The 15,625-nt window shown below is 43.2% G+C and overlaps 2 protein-coding genes across 2 annotated transcripts in view; one reads left to right on the top strand and one right to left on the bottom strand.

The window, feature by feature from the left end:
* The window catches only part of LOC123765425 (active breakpoint cluster region-related protein), a 102,175-nt gene extending 94,044 nt beyond the window's left edge, over nt 1–8,131 (bottom strand). Inside the window, exon 1 of the mRNA XM_045753971.2 lies at nt 6,455–8,131. Coding sequence (XP_045609927.1) covers nt 6,455–7,989 — 1,535 coding nt within the window. The 5' untranslated portion in view covers nt 7,990–8,131. The remainder of the gene's footprint in view (nt 1–6,454) is intronic.
* A 483-nt stretch (nt 8,132–8,614) lies between these two features.
* On the top strand, nt 8,615–15,304 carry COX7B (Cytochrome c oxidase subunit 7B). Its single transcript, XM_045753977.2, has 3 exons — nt 8,615–8,774; nt 10,951–11,114; nt 14,978–15,304. Exons 1-3 carry the CDS (start codon nt 8,726–8,728, stop codon nt 15,029–15,031), a joined length of 267 nt encoding a protein of 88 aa, XP_045609933.1. The 5' UTR covers nt 8,615–8,725; the 3' UTR covers nt 15,032–15,304.
* Nucleotides 15,305–15,625: the final 321 nt, after the last annotated feature.

Raw genomic sequence — 15,625 nt, 5'->3', positions numbered from 1 at the left:
GTTCTGGCAGCTCCTGCGACGTTGCTGGAACCATGTGTATTGGCGTTTGCCTTTCCATTGGATAATTTCAGCAACGTGGCGAGGGTGGACCTGGTGCATGGGTAACAGCTTCTCCTCCATATCGACCAACCCAGGCTTTGTGCCCATGAAACCAACCAGAGCGCAACTCCATAGTCTCCCAAGACTGAAGGATGCCCACTACTACATATACAGAGAAGAGAATGGACACGTGGTGAGCAAATGTGGTTAGTTGGGTTGATGGAGAGCAGGTGTGGGCTGGTTGGGTTGATGAAGAGCAGGTGTGGGCTGGTTGGGTTGATGGAGAGCAGGTGTGGGCTGGTTGGGTTGATGAAGAGCAGGTGTGGGCTGGTTGGGTTGATGGAGAGCAGGTGTGGGCTGGTTGGGTTGATGATGGTGCCCCACAGAGCTCCGAGACGTGTCTCAGAAGCCTTCCAAACATTCCCTATCCTAATCACACAGACTTAACTGTTCTTTTCATCTGTATGCAACAGTGCAACTTCCTTAAGTTACTTTTTAAGTTATTTTCTGTTGTTCTTATTTCTGGCTTTCATTACTACCTGCCTTTGGTTGAGCCTCTTGCTGTGCTCTCTACTGTGTCGCCGTCGTCATCCTCCCGCCCAGTGACCCCATACACTGCCTACTGAGGTTATCTTGAGGTGCTTCCGGGGCTTAGCGTCCCCGCGGCCCGGTCGTCGATCAGGCCGACCTGGTCGGCCTACTTAAACCTGCAGTTCTCGTCGGCGTCATCCTGCGACCAGAAATACCACCGCATTGCCTCAACCAGGAAAATCCTCGAACGTAAAGTCTCTAACGCAATCAAATATACATTTTGGGATGTTGACCAGATCGCACACTAGAAGGTGAAGGGACGACGACGTTTCGGTCCGTCCTGGACCATTCTCAAGTCGACTTGAGAATGGTCCAGGACGGACCGAAACGTCGTCGTCCCTTCACCTTTCAGTGTGTGGTCTGGTCAACTTACTTTAGCCACGTTATTGTGACTTGTCGCCTGTACATTTTGAGATGAGAAAAATGGAGCAGAAAGTATGGAATTAGCTAGAGAAACCAGAACACTGCGGGAACATCATAGGCTCGTCAACCTTCATCTTTCTGTAAGGAAATATAAGAGCTACTACCGAAATAAATTGGACTTCAAGATAGAATTAGACAAGTTCCTGCATGTTCAACGACCAGCAACAGCCTCAGTGATCAAGTTATCTCCTCGGAAGCCCTGGCTTAGGACGGACTGAGAGTGTACAAAAACAATGGAAATAGGTTCGTACATTGTTTTTTGAGAGAAAATTTGTGTAGTCTGTAGTGAAGTCTCACAATAGGATGTAACGCTCACTAAACTTTTGTCTCTGTCTGTCTGTCTCTCTTTCTCTGTCTGTCTGTGTGTCCCTCCTTGTCTGACTTGAGGAGCAGGTGGCCATGTTGGGAAGGTATCTGGAGGAGCAGGAGGGGTGAGTGGTGGGCAAGATAGTGCACGTCCTCACTGGTACTCCGTGGCCCTCCCCACCGCGGTCTACCTTCCTGGTGTTGCTTGCCTCCAACACCAGTAACGTGGACACGTTGGCAGGTACCAATGTAACTTAGAAGAGAGAGAATGAGTAGAGGACAAGACTGGGTGCGAGGGAGGACGGAACGAAGGAATAAATGAATGAATGAAGGGAGCAAGGGAAGAAAGAAGGAAGAGAGGGAGGAAAGAAGGGAGGGAGGGAAGGACGAAGGGAAGTAGGATCTACTTTAAATTTATTTTCCGCGGCACTTCGCTAGCTTCGTAACACTAATTATCATGCGACGACAGCCTGGTTGATCAGAAAAGCTAGTGGATAGATGACTGGCGTATATAGAATGGAAAAAGGGTAATGGTCCATGTGGGAACAAGCTCGAGCTGTTTACTACCACCTGTCACGGTAGGGAACTTTCCCTGCTGTCCTCCTGGTCTACAGTTCCTCACCAATTATACCTCAAGAACCCAAGCTCCCCCCCCCCCAGCGGCCATGTTTACAACAGTGATGTTTAAGAACCTAATATTATATGGGAGACGGAACACCGTGTGCTCCGGAGAGTAATAACACATAACTAATGTTCACACACACGTCAAGCGTGCGTGTGTGTGTGTGTGTGTGTGTGTGTGTGTGTGTGTGTGTGTGTGTGTGTGTGTGTGTGTGTGTGTGTGTGTGTGTGTGTGAGAGAGAGAGAGAGAGAGAGAGAGAGAGAGAGAGAGAGAGAGAGAGAGAGAGAGAGAGAGAGAGAGAGAGAGAGAGAGAGAGAGAGAGAGAGAGAGAGAGGGGGAGAGAGGGAGAGAGGGAAGACCAGTAGTATCAGGTATCGGAAAATTAACATACAAATTCTTTCAGTTACATAAAAGCTTCGGAGAATATACTCCGTTAATGCTTCTGTATATAACAAAACAAAAATTACTCGGTAAAAACACATTTTCGAATTCACCCTATTGTTAGACCTTCGTTTGTTTTTTATATTTTTTTATTAGGACTAGTACGTTAGGACAAGAGCCTATCATAGTTGTCCTGTTTCCGTAAAGGTATTCCTTATTCCCACTTTTACCCAATTATTCATTCCTCCATCCTTGCCCGTTGGCAGGATTGTTGGTCCTCTGTTACTGGTAACAAACTGTGTGCCCTTAAGAGTGGTGTGTCCCCGTGGCCTTCCTCCTACCATCGTAACCGGCGGTGGGAAACGGCTCTGGCGAGGTTGCGTAGTGGTCATACCCGCTAACTCACGGGCACTTAATGGTGCGCCGCCCTGCTCCTTACTGCATTGTCCCTCTTACTGTCGTGCATATCCTCGTTGAATGTTCGGACTTTCAGGACGTGCGTGTCTTGCTTCCCGACCGTCCCTCACGGTCACTTGTCCCGCGATAGAATACTTAGTGAATCCGGTACCTTTGATATCGTTCGCCTTGTGCGCCTTTGTTCTCGTATTGGCATCCTTAGTGATATTTAACTCGCTATGATTATCCTGCACCTTTGATGGTGCTACATCCGCTCCAAGCAACAGCCTGGTGGACCAAGCTCTCACAATTCAAGCTTGGCTTGGGGAGTAAAAGAACTCTAAGAACCAGAATTAAACAGGTATCATAATCTCCCCCGGCTTGGTGCCTTCTTTTGATAATTACTTCAAAGGATGCCTGATCAACCAGGCTGTGATTCATACATCAGTCAGCGACCAGCCGCGTCCAACAGCCTGGTTGACGAGAATACCAATCAAGAGGCGGCCTGGTCACACCATACCGGGGTATAGTGATCCCTATATATATATATATATATATATATATATATATATATATATATATATATATATATATATATATATATATATATATATATATATATGACAGTGTCAGACCACAGAGGAAGAATTGAAACAGGAATTTCCTTAAGTACTTTCGTATACAGTATTAATATCATTCCTTCATTAATATCATTAATATATCAATATATTAATATTTGTATCATTCCTTCTGAAGATGTATTAATATACAAAAGCACTTAAGGAAATTCCTGTTTCAATTTTTAATCCGTGGTCTGACACGGTCACATTTTTCATCGCGTTAATTTTCGTGATTTACACACACTATTATATATATATATATATATATATATATATATATATATATATATATATATATATATAATGGTGTAAAGGTAGGTAGGTAGCTAGAGAGGAGAGTAGTGTGGTGGTTCACGAGGTCAACTTGTGAAGGTGATGTATGATGAGAAGGGGTGTGAAGGTCAGAGGCTGTATGGTAAAGTGTCCTCACAATGCACTTATATTTTAATGCCAGTACGTAAGTGAACTTAAAAGCACCACAATATTGACGCTTCCTGGGACTAATTAGCATGGGCTCCTCACACTGCTTCCTAGACGCCAGCCTCCGCCTCAGGTGTCAGCGTCTACCACCCCTGGAGGCTTCTAGGGGTCAGTAACCACACGTCGTTACCGTTACCGCTACACAACTTCTCTCCTAATTACTCTCCGAGAACCCATTACCCTGGTTCGACCTTACTTAACTGTTAGCCGGGCCCCGTCCACGACCCGACGCAGTTGTATACGCCTGCCAGCGCATGCTCCTCCCGCGTAAGTCTCGGCCTATGGCATGCTCCAGCCCCCTCATCTCCAACACTCTCCACCTTCTTCCCGGATACACCCCTTCACTCGAGCAGCAGCCGCCGCCCCTCACCAACACTGAGCACGGGTGCTGGAGTCACCAGCAACAGATCACAACTGACACACATGAGCAGTGTTGACCCGCTCCTGCCTCACCCCTCACCACCCACTCACTCCTCACGGACGTGCAACCTCCAAGAAAAACCTGTTCTTGTGTCTTATCGCTGATGACGCAGGACACTCGCGCATGAGATGAAACAGTCAACAGAGAGAAACCGTAAGGGTGAAGTGTTGTGTTATGGAGGAGAGGCCAACACTGGTGGTCCGCGGGGCTCTTGTGTTGACCTCCAGCACTAGCGGTACCCTCGGTCACTGCCCGTGCTCCCACCCACCACTCACGGCATCCAAATACCAACCCCATTTTTGTTTCATCGTCACATTAGGCACATCTGCATTTGTGCAGCTGCCCTAGACTATATGAAGGGGAAGTGCAGAGTCAAAGAGTCTACGTGGTGCTAAAAAATTCCCCATCACACAGGATCGTTAGTCATACAGAGGCATGTGATAAGCAGTCTGCACTGGCAGACTCTGAGTGCATTATGAGGATATCATCATCAACACAAGAGTGAATAAGGCAGCAGTGATACTAAAAGTCCCCATCTCGCAGGATGGTTAGTCATACAGAAGCATGTGATATATAATTTTTTTTTTTGGATGTGTGGAGGGGGGGAGATAGGAAGGGAGGGATAGGAAGGATGTGTGGGGGGGGGGAGATGGGAAGGATGTGTGTGGGGGGAGATGGGAAGGATGTGTGTGAGGGGAGATGGGAAGGCTGTGTGTGGGGGAGATGGGAAGGATGTGTGTGAGAGGGAGCATTGGCATACATTACACCCGAGCACTGTTGGGAACTTCTAGTAATTCATAAAGTTAACGAAAACAATTGCATTATATTTTTATAATACATTCACACTTGAAAATAATTTTCACTGCAATAATACTGATTCTCGTTGTCTCCTAATTTAGTGTGAGACTTGGGCTTACTTTTTTAAGACAACTTAATTCGTGGTCGTATCTTTGACAGGCACACACTAGTGTCTTGAAAAGTAGCATTGGTATGACATCCATTGTTTTAAAGGGAAGGGAAGTATCAGGGGAAAGTGCCAAGTCATTACGACTATATAGCACTGGGAAGGGGTCAGGATAAGGATTTGGGATGGGAAGGTGAGGGAATGAATGGTGCCCAACCACTTGGACGGAAGACGCAAGCACAGTACCTTTGGGTTAGTTTAGTCATTTATTATGCACCCCATACCCGTCCCGTGGGCGGTGGTGGAAAGGTTTACAGAGGCACATAATGGGTTCAGGCACTGAACCTCACAGTTCATTTAGTAACAATCTTGTGAAGCTAGTTACAACATTTTTAATACATATGCATATATAAACATGGACCAACGCATATTTACGGAGGTAATCTTGATCTTTACCTTGGTTTCAACGACTCCCACAGTTTTCGCCTCGTCGTCGTCGTCGTTGTGGTATCCTGGGAGGTTATCTTGAGATGATTGATTTGATTTTGAGGGAGACTGAGCTTTTCATGGTGGATGATCTGGATTTTACTTTTTAGACTATTACATTCAGGGTTCTGTTAGGAAACTGAAAATCCGTCTTCCTTTCAAGCGCATTTTGGGTGCAATAACACCATGGTTACATTTGAGAAAGTCTTTTGCTCGTCTTCCATGGCATCTATGGCCATATCATAGCAAGTAATTATCAAAAGAAGGCGCCAAGCCGGGACGACTGTGTAGCACCAAAAAAGGTCATGTCATAGTGGTCTAGTAATTGTGAGACAGGAACACCCTGTTCTAAACCCATAATGTGAACAGGATTATGGATATGGATTATGGATTATCCAGGATTATGGATACTTGTATACTTCAATTGTCTCCCCGCCCCACCACCTTACTCTGGGGCTGTACTCAGACATTCAGATTAATGGAAACTTACCGTTTTTTTAATCTTCATATAACAAGTTTCTAATAACTGAGATTACATTTTGAATCATTCTCGGTACGCTTTCTAGAATATTCGTGAAATAACCCTAACTGTCATTTGGATTACCTAATAATACGCGCGAGGAAGGAGAATAAAAGTAAAGGAGTTTTTAAGATATTTTCAGCCACGATCCTGGACCTAACATGATACAAGTATGTAGAGTTAACAGCCAGATATGACCTGGCTAGGATGTTAAGTATGACAAAGAGTTAAGGTGAGCCTCAAGCACACTCGCGCTCATACTTACTTTTTGAGAAAGAAGTCGATGTTGACGTAGTTGGAGTATTTGGGGGAGTCGGGAGGGTGGTCGGGGGCCGGCGAGCCTCCTGAGGGCGTGGCTCCCGACGACGCTCCACCTCCAGACTTGCTGAGGCCACCCTCGCTGGACGCCCCAGATGCTGCCGACTTGAGAGTGTCCGTGCCGTTGTACTCAGAGCTCTTGTCGGAGAGTAGGACGTACTCACCCGTGTCGTCGTCTTCGTCGGGGGCGACCGTGTCGTACAGCGGCTCGTCGTCGGTTAGATTCTCGAGAGAGGCTCCTGAAGCTGACCCTCCGCCAACCTCGTCGTCGTCTTCGCCACACCTTGAGGACGAGAGTGATGAGGTCTTACTGAGGCCAATGCGTCGGGAGGGTGCGCCCCCACATGAGGACGCACTCGACGACGACTTGGAGACACATTTCGTGCCTAAGCTGCCCGTGGAAGATGCGCTCGACGGAGACTTCTGTAGCTCTTTGGGGTTAGTGGGAGACTTTTGCATTTCCCGGTTACCCTGAGGTAACCTGTGCAGGTCGCGGGTGGCGGGGCGCCCGTCACTTGAAGCAGAGAGTGTCTTCTGCAGCGGCGCCTTCGTTGGGGCGGCGCTGCTCTGAGAGTCCCTGCCGGGGGACGGGTGACGGGGGCGCTGGGGAGAGCGTGGGATAGCGTGGGGAGGACGAGAGGCTCCTGGGGAAGATGGCGTAGTGGCAGTCTTGGCCTCGGCTTCGCCGTCTGCACCAGTAGATCGCCGGAAGGTCTTGGGCGGCGGGGCAGGTGGAACCTTCCGTCCACGAGCGTCCTCCCCTTGGCCGGCACCGTTGACAGATATGACAGTGACGAACTGCGACTCCTTCCCCAGTACGCCGCCGGAGGTTGTGGCGGGGACTGAAGTGGAACGGTTGTAAGCTGGGGGCCGGCCTGCTATACCGGGGTAGCCTGCTGAGGTTGTAAAGCGACGGGCGAGGTCCCTCACAGAGCTGCCCCCAGCGGGAGGAGGGGCAGCCAGGGGGGTTATAGGCGCCAAGGGACCGTCATCTTCGTCTGAGAGCGGTGCTGACCTGGGACCCTCCACTTTAAGGGGGGATTGCGGGTCCTCATTTGACCTTTCTTCTGGAGATTCCAGTTCTTGGACGGGGGAGGCCAGGTCCCGCGCGGGGTGGTGATGGTGGTGGCGCTGCACCATCATGGTGTTGATTGCCTGAGTCACAGCAGAGTCAATCCCACCTGAGCACATCGGGGCCGCCCCTTCACTCCCCTCACCCTCGCCTCTCTCTTCCTCCTGCACTATCTCCCTCTCCAACTCCTCAAACTCGCCTGTCTGCATCTGCTGACGCTGAACATCATTCAAGAGGCACTCTAAATACTCGACATAAAACTGTTCCTTCTCCAGCTCTTCCTTTAAGACAGCAACTCGCGAGCGATGCTTGGCCAAGTTAGCACGAACATCCTCCTCCCATGCCGCCGGCAGATCATTCCCGGGGAACCTGGCACGCCACGCCTTATGGAACTCACTAAACACACTCATGACGCTACCCACTTCCTCATCCTTCACCAAGAAGACACTGGTGAGGGCATGATGAGACTCTACAACCTATCTGAGGGAGCACTCACATGTTGCGGCCCGGCACACCCGGCACACACCTCACCTGGCACTAGCTCAACGCTCACTGAAGTAAACAAAGCGGACGATACCCGACCCCTCCCGCGTCAGGAGCGTCAAGCGAGACCCTCCAGGAACCTCTTTCACCAGCCTCTCACTTCTCAACCATCATTAAAAATCTAAATTTTTAAATTCTAAAAAACAACTGTATCGTATAACACTTTAATATTCTTATTGAACACTTGTTTTTGTGTTCACATTCATAATTCTGACTTGGAATGTAAACAAACATATTTGTTTTAAGTGTATTGATTATATGATAAATATATTTTTACATTATATTTATTTAAAAATAAAATATTATTTTATAAGACTGTTTTGCCTCTATTGATGCATATTGTATTAATTCGTGAGTAAATGAATGGTTCACAAAATGTCGTCTGCATCTACTGAAAAACATTATTAATGTGAATTTCTGCTAACATAGATATATTAAAAGAATTATAAAAATTCTATAGTAAGTTTGTGTATGCAATTGTTTGATTAAAGTATGTATTAAATGTGTTAGCAATGTTGAGAGTTGGCGGAGGTGGCGACAGAGGGCGGTGGCGGCGGCCAGAGGCACTACCACCACCAGCAGCAGCCGCCCCACACCACCACCATGTTGACCAGGGCTCTTCTCGCCTCCCGGGCTCTCATTAAACCCCCCCGTGAGTATCTGCTGCAACACTTGCACAGCTGGACAAGCCCGTGTGCAGGGGGAGGAGTGTATAACCCCACCACTGTGTTAAGAGTACTGCTCGGCTCGTCTCCTCACGGCACCACACTGCCGGTTTCCCCTATTTTAGTTTCTGCTAATTTCATAGGTTGAAATTTTATAGTCATACAAAGGCTTAATTTCCGGCTTGTAATGATGAAAGAGTATGAGGAGAGGTGTAGTGTAAGAGGAGAGGTGAGTGTGGTGGTGGAGGAGCCGGCTGTGTTACGGTGCTAATTATAGTGCTCTTAATACTACTCAATACTTGAGCAGGTAATAGGAGTTCATCACACCTCTCTATACCATCATATTGTATGGAACAAACGGGAGTTTGTTGGACAAACTAACATTTTTTTATTGGGCTCAGACGTTACAACATACAAAAAACATGATTGTGTATGATAATGCACACAATACGTATGAAGATATTGTGAATTATAATTACAAGGCAACCAGACACTACTACAAATACAAAATACACATATTTATTCTGGTTAAGTACATACATACAAGGTGAGTTACAAAAAATTGCTGGATTTATAGATAGAGCTAGTACAAACAATGCCTAAAGCCACTATTACGCAAAGACGTTTCGGGCATAAACTACTATAAAAAATGTTAGATAGCTGGCCATGTTGTCTTGTAGTATAAAATAAAGCTGCATTGATACTTGCTTTCATAATTCTAATTGGCATACTAATACTGTGTAATAATTGTTTAAATATACAAGTTTGGGTGTTAAGACTGTGTTTAGTATTTCTTATGTTTACTATAGTCTTGGTTCCAGCATTTCAGTGTTGGAAAGGTAATGATGTGTCGTGAGATCTGAGATGAGTAAGTGATAAGAGCCATGCAAAAAAGAACATTAATTACAACTTTGAGATGGAAAAAAGAATTTGTAGTAAAATATTTAAGTGGCATCCACGTGCTACCGAGTTTGGTATTCCTAAATCTAGTTCTCTAATAAAAGAAATGTGTGCAAAATGGGGGGGGGAGTGCCAAGATTTCTTGTAAAATATCAAACTGACAAAGCTGTGATAATGGTGGGGGGGGGGAACCCTTGCCAATGAATATTTCCTCTGCCTCACCACCTTCCACAAATGCCATCAACTCTCTTAAGTGCAATTAAAGTGTATACAGTACAGTACTGTATTTGCATTTATTTCATTTATTGATTGTACTGTATTAATATATATTTTAGTGTTCTGAAATGGATTAATACAATTTACATTATTCCTTGAGAAAAAAATTGTTCAGTACTTGAATGGATCCACACACAACCGACCTTTAGGAACCAATTAAGTTTGAGAACTGAGGTTCCAATGTACAAAGAAATAATGAGCACTAGCAATGTGTCAACATCACGTAGAGAAAATGACCATTAACAATGTACTGTACTTAAAATCACGATCGTTAACGACTTGTGTTCCACTTTAGAACCTGTTTCCAACCCTGCCAATAGGCCCTGCAGCCTCCTTCCTTTTTTCTTAAGGTGGCTTGGGCAGGCTGTTGTATGTTCCATCTTGGACTGAAAGATGTTAGAATGTAAGAAGTGTTGGCTGGCTGTTGATAGTTTGTATTGATACCTTGGGTGATGTGTAGAGATTACATGTTCCTTGATGGGGGCCTTGCTATTTGTACATTGTCAGGCACCTTGAAAAAGTTGTTGTTTTCCCTATATATTAAGATTGAGTGGGTTGACATGCCCCAAATGGGCATATGGAGGAATATATGATATTAGAATCTTTCAAGGCATTTTGTTTGGTGCCTGCAGAGTTCTTGTCGAGTGAGTTGGCAGCAATCTTGCTCTTATATTAACTATCTACTGGTTGATATCAGTAAGGGGTCATTTATCAATATCTTTCAGGGGAAACTCCTCCATTGCTCTACCTTAATTTTATCTATTTCGACTCTGCCTTTGAAATTGTTGACAGCATCAACAGAATGCATCTTTCAGAATCTGGTCATAAATAAGCTGTAAATTAACTTTTGGAAAGTAAGAACGAATATAATTTTATTGTACGATAACCCTGAAAAGTATTGGTTTTGTTGGTCAGAATTAGGATTGTCTTACTATTATGAATTTGATTTGGCTTAAAATACTATTGACACTTTTTTGCACCTTGCAGAAATGAGCCGGGGTATGGCTGTTGTGAAAAACTTCAAACCTACAACTATGAATGACTTGCCAGTTCCACAGGGATCGTGGCAAGAGCTGCATTCAAAGAGGCAGCGTTTATATAACATTCATCTTATTGCAGGGATTCTTGCTATACTTACCACTATAGGTGTTGTGAGTATTGGTGTTTGAAATTTATAGTTTTCTTAATGTATTGCTTTAACTTTATTACTGTATTAGGTGATGGTGGGCCCATGGTTACTGACTGGCAGTTGAGATGTTACAATATAAAAACAAAGGTAATTGCAGATGATTTGTTGGCCCTTACAAAGTAAGTAATTATCAAAAGAAGGCTATGTAGCACCATCAAATGTACAGAATAATCAGAGGGTGCTAAATATCACCAAGGTGGCCCTATCAAAGCAGCTGCTAATACTGTGTAGTCACATCCACATATATATAGTACTGTACATGTTAAACCTATACGTAAAATCATCCATCACCCCAATGTTGCACGAGTGACTCGTGTTCCAACTTGACATCTATTCTTTTCAGTATCTAAATTCAGCCTATTATTTATATTTGTTGTTTTATGTTCTTATGTTAGGTATGTAATACCTGGGGTAAATACTGATTTGGAAATAAGATTGTAGATTTATGGAGCAAATTACACTTTGATATACTACTAATGACCATTTGATTGTTGTGATTACAAGTATAGTATACGAATGAGTTTAGGTGGATATCGGTAAGAGATACAGTACTTCATACTGGTTAATGAGCATTTTGCAGCTCTTTATTCTTCTAATCTTATGGAGACTCAAGCTGGAGCCTTTGCTTGAGGTTAAGGCTGCTAAACAAGGTTTTTTCTGTGGGGAAACTACTACCCAAACCCATACTAATGTATTAAGTTAGACGTCTACATTTATAATAACACTATTTCTATCAGGCAATACTGTATATATATATGACCTACCTCAGTGTAGTGATTATTCACTTGCAGTATAATAAGTTCTCTTAAAAGGATATTAGATAATTTGACTAACTTAAATTCTTCACAGAACCTGGGTGTTTTCATAACATCTGTAATTCTGTACTGTACACTTCCTTTGAACCTAGACTGTTCCTGATTGTGTGTAATAACCTAGTGTACTTGCAGGATGAGAGCTACACTCATGGTGTCCTGACTTCCCAGCACTGCCATATACCACTTTGAAACTACTGTACTAATGGTTTGGCCTCTACCATTCTGGTTTTCTTCTTCCACTGTAACCTACAGTGTAAAACTGCTCTGGCAAGGTTACATATTGGCCATATACGTATAACTCATAGTCACTTATTGGATCGCCGCCCTGCTCCTTGTCCCTCTTAGTTGTGCATGTCCCTGTTCAATATCCCGACTTTCAGGCCGTGGGTGTCTTGCTTCCTGATTGTTCCTTGCGGTCACTTCTCTCGGCAGAATCCTTGGTGAATCCGGTACCTTTAATATCGCTCGCCTGTGCTTTTTTGTTCTCGTATTGGCATCTTTAGTGATATTTAGCACCTACTGAATATCCTGCAACTTTGATGATGCTACATATTCTCCCCCACCTTGGTGCCTTCTTTTGATAATTTGTGTACTTGTATACAAATATCAAAATGGGTTCCAATTCCCTCCAAAAAGTACTTGACAATAGGGACAGAAATTTTAAGAGAATTTCTAGTCTCGCTGAATATAATTAAGAGGGTGCCACTAAAATGTAAACCATATTGTTGCAGACCCAATATGGGTGTACTAGATAAGTATCTAGATTTCTAGAAATAGGCTTTATGCTGGAGGGGGGGGGCTATTTATTAGCAAAAATATGGATTTTTAGCAAGTGATACAATGCATGCTTTTGCATTTTCACACACAATACAGAAATTTTATAATTATAAATAAGTGTAAAAAATGAATATATCCTTTTTTGTAGCACAGTGTTTATAACACAAGATGCAGCAAAATTCAGTTAGTGCTGTATTTTGCCATCTGTTTCATCATGCACCAGAACTGGTCTTTAAAACCTTAATATCCATGCATATTGCCATTCTGCAACTGCTCATCAAGTTGCATAAATCATTAATACACATCTAAATCTTCATTCTTGGAAGGTTACAATGCCTTTGTCATTTCTTTCCATCACTGCTCTCCATTGTATTCATAAACTATATATCAACATGCTTTGCTGTTGTCGGAAAGACCACTAGTACAAATGTCATGTGACTGCCAGCGGCTTTACTCCCCGGTCACGATCAGCTTTTCTAATAATACTGCCTTATTACCCATGGTAAGGAAATTCCTCTTAGCATTGTCTAATGTATCTTGAGTTATCTTGAGATGATTTCGGGGCTTTTTAGTGTCCGCGCAGCCCGGTCCTCGACCAGGCCTCCACCCCCAGGAAGCAGCCCGTGACAGCTGACTAACACCCAGGTACCTATTTTACTGCTAGGTAACAGGGGCATAGGGTGAAAGAAACTCTGCCCGTTGTTTCTTGCCGCCGCCTGGGATCATACCCAGGACCACAGAATCAAAAGTCCAGCGTGCTGTCCGCTTGGCCGACCAGCTCTGGTATAATACTGTACCCATACTATTGCCACATGACGTGGGTTCAATTTGCAAATAATGCATCGGAAGAAATGCTCAAGTAGAGAGGGGTCAGACTGCATTTTCAAGGAAAACACAAAGTACAGTATATAATCACGGTAGGTCCTGAAACCTTGGGAAAAACTTTTGTTCATTTTATCGTACAGTATAGTAAAACATTTTGCAAATTAAACAAGGTGTCGGTTTCATATATTTTATAATCTTAAGAGTACATCCCTCTACAGAGTCTAAGAAATTTTTTGTGTGTGTGTACTGACTACTTATGCCTGCAGGATTGAGCTGTTAGCTCTTGGACCGTGCCATCTTATTGTCGGTTGACTGGTGTGTGTGTTTGTGTGTGTGGTGTTTGAATACTGGTGGCCATATTTGGTCTATTGTTTAGAAGGATCATTATATAGAATTTTGAATTAGGAAGGAATTGTATCTCCTTTAATTATGCATAACATTATATACCATTTAAACTGAGGAATACAGTACTCTGCTCTTAAGTTTTGTAGACCCCTCTATACAGTCACACAGGCACATGACCAATGGGTTACATGTGAAATAGTGCATGGAAAATATAACATAGATATTGGATTAAATTGGAGTGTGGATTCAGTGGTAGACTTGGCGGTGTCCCAGATATACACATTGACAGGGAATTTCTTAACTGCTTTTAATTTTTACGTTATCAATCTTTGACTTCAGGAAATTGAGCACAAGCTCTACATCAAAGATCCGACTATATCTTCAGAGAGCACAGAATGCTCAGTACAGTATTCTTGGATGGCCAATTACTGTAAAGGGTTAGTCTAGCACTTAATTCGTGTTACTAATTAATCAATATGGTGCAATAGATTAACTTGATGGCTCGTGAAAATGCAAGATGTGCTAGTGATGGCATTAATTACAAAAACCCTCCTAGCTGTACAACCCACAATAGAATGGCCTTGCCTCCCAGCTTGGTTGCACTTCGATAACTGAACAACACAGGATTTCAAAGCGAAACCACTAAAACAATCTGAAGCGATCCTTGGGGGGTCAAGTAGATTTTTCAATGGATGACTTTGCAGTGATATAGGCCTACAAAGATAGAGTACTTTTACACTATTGTTTGAGTGTGACCGCAGGTCGTGGTTTTGTAAAAGTGCTAGGCTTCTAACATTGCTAGTATTTAATTCCAATACAGTATATGTATGGAGCTGTTACCTTACAAGCTTCAACATCAATCCTTACTAAAAATAAAAGCTGTCAATTGGGGTTAAGTAGGATGCCCTAAAATGTCGGCAAGGAAGTTGACTACGCAATTGCACATGCTATATTATTTAATAATCAATGGAAAATTGCCACCATTACAATACTACCATCAATATTTTTTACACTGAAATAATTACAAAATTGTATATTATTATCTTTATATTTTTATTTTCAGGCAAAGGAGTCTGGTCTTGTTCGGTTCTACTTTGGTCCCAAGATTGGCAAGTAAAGTGTTCATCAACTTGTACATATGGCATTTACAGTCCCAACAGTAAATTTAATATGGTTACTGTTGGAGAGCCAAGGATTTTGCATGCACATTTTGAAGACACATTGTATAGTATATAATTACAATTGTTAGTCAAAATTTATAAAGGTACTGTACATTGTATAAAATACTTAACCCTAGTTATAAAGATTCCTCTAATAACACTGTAGATAATTGTAAATGTATACAGCTGTGCATTTCATTCCATGGTGAAAATAAAACTTTTTAAAGTTACTTTATTTTTCTACAATCCTTTGTTCAAAGAACCCTTATCTGTTCTCTAATTCTGAATATTGGTATTTCATTCCTCACCACTTTAATGATGGAAAATGCCCTTTTTCTACAGATATCACTCGTGTACTGGTGACCTCTGCAAAATTTGATCCAAATAAGAATTACAGTACTGTACAAAAAATGATACTTTCTCCTTTTCCTATTTTTTAATGCTTTCATTTTTTGGAAGGACAATGGGGTATACTTGTACAGTTTCTCATTAAACACATTAATTAATAAGAAAATAGTATATTGTATATCCACATTGCAAACCAGTTAACC

Source organism: Procambarus clarkii, chromosome 30 (assembly GCF_040958095.1).
Source record: "Procambarus clarkii isolate CNS0578487 chromosome 30, FALCON_Pclarkii_2.0, whole genome shotgun sequence".
NCBI lineage: Eukaryota > Metazoa > Arthropoda > Malacostraca > Decapoda > Cambaridae > Procambarus > Procambarus clarkii.
This window is presented reverse-complemented; position numbering and strand designations above follow the sequence as displayed.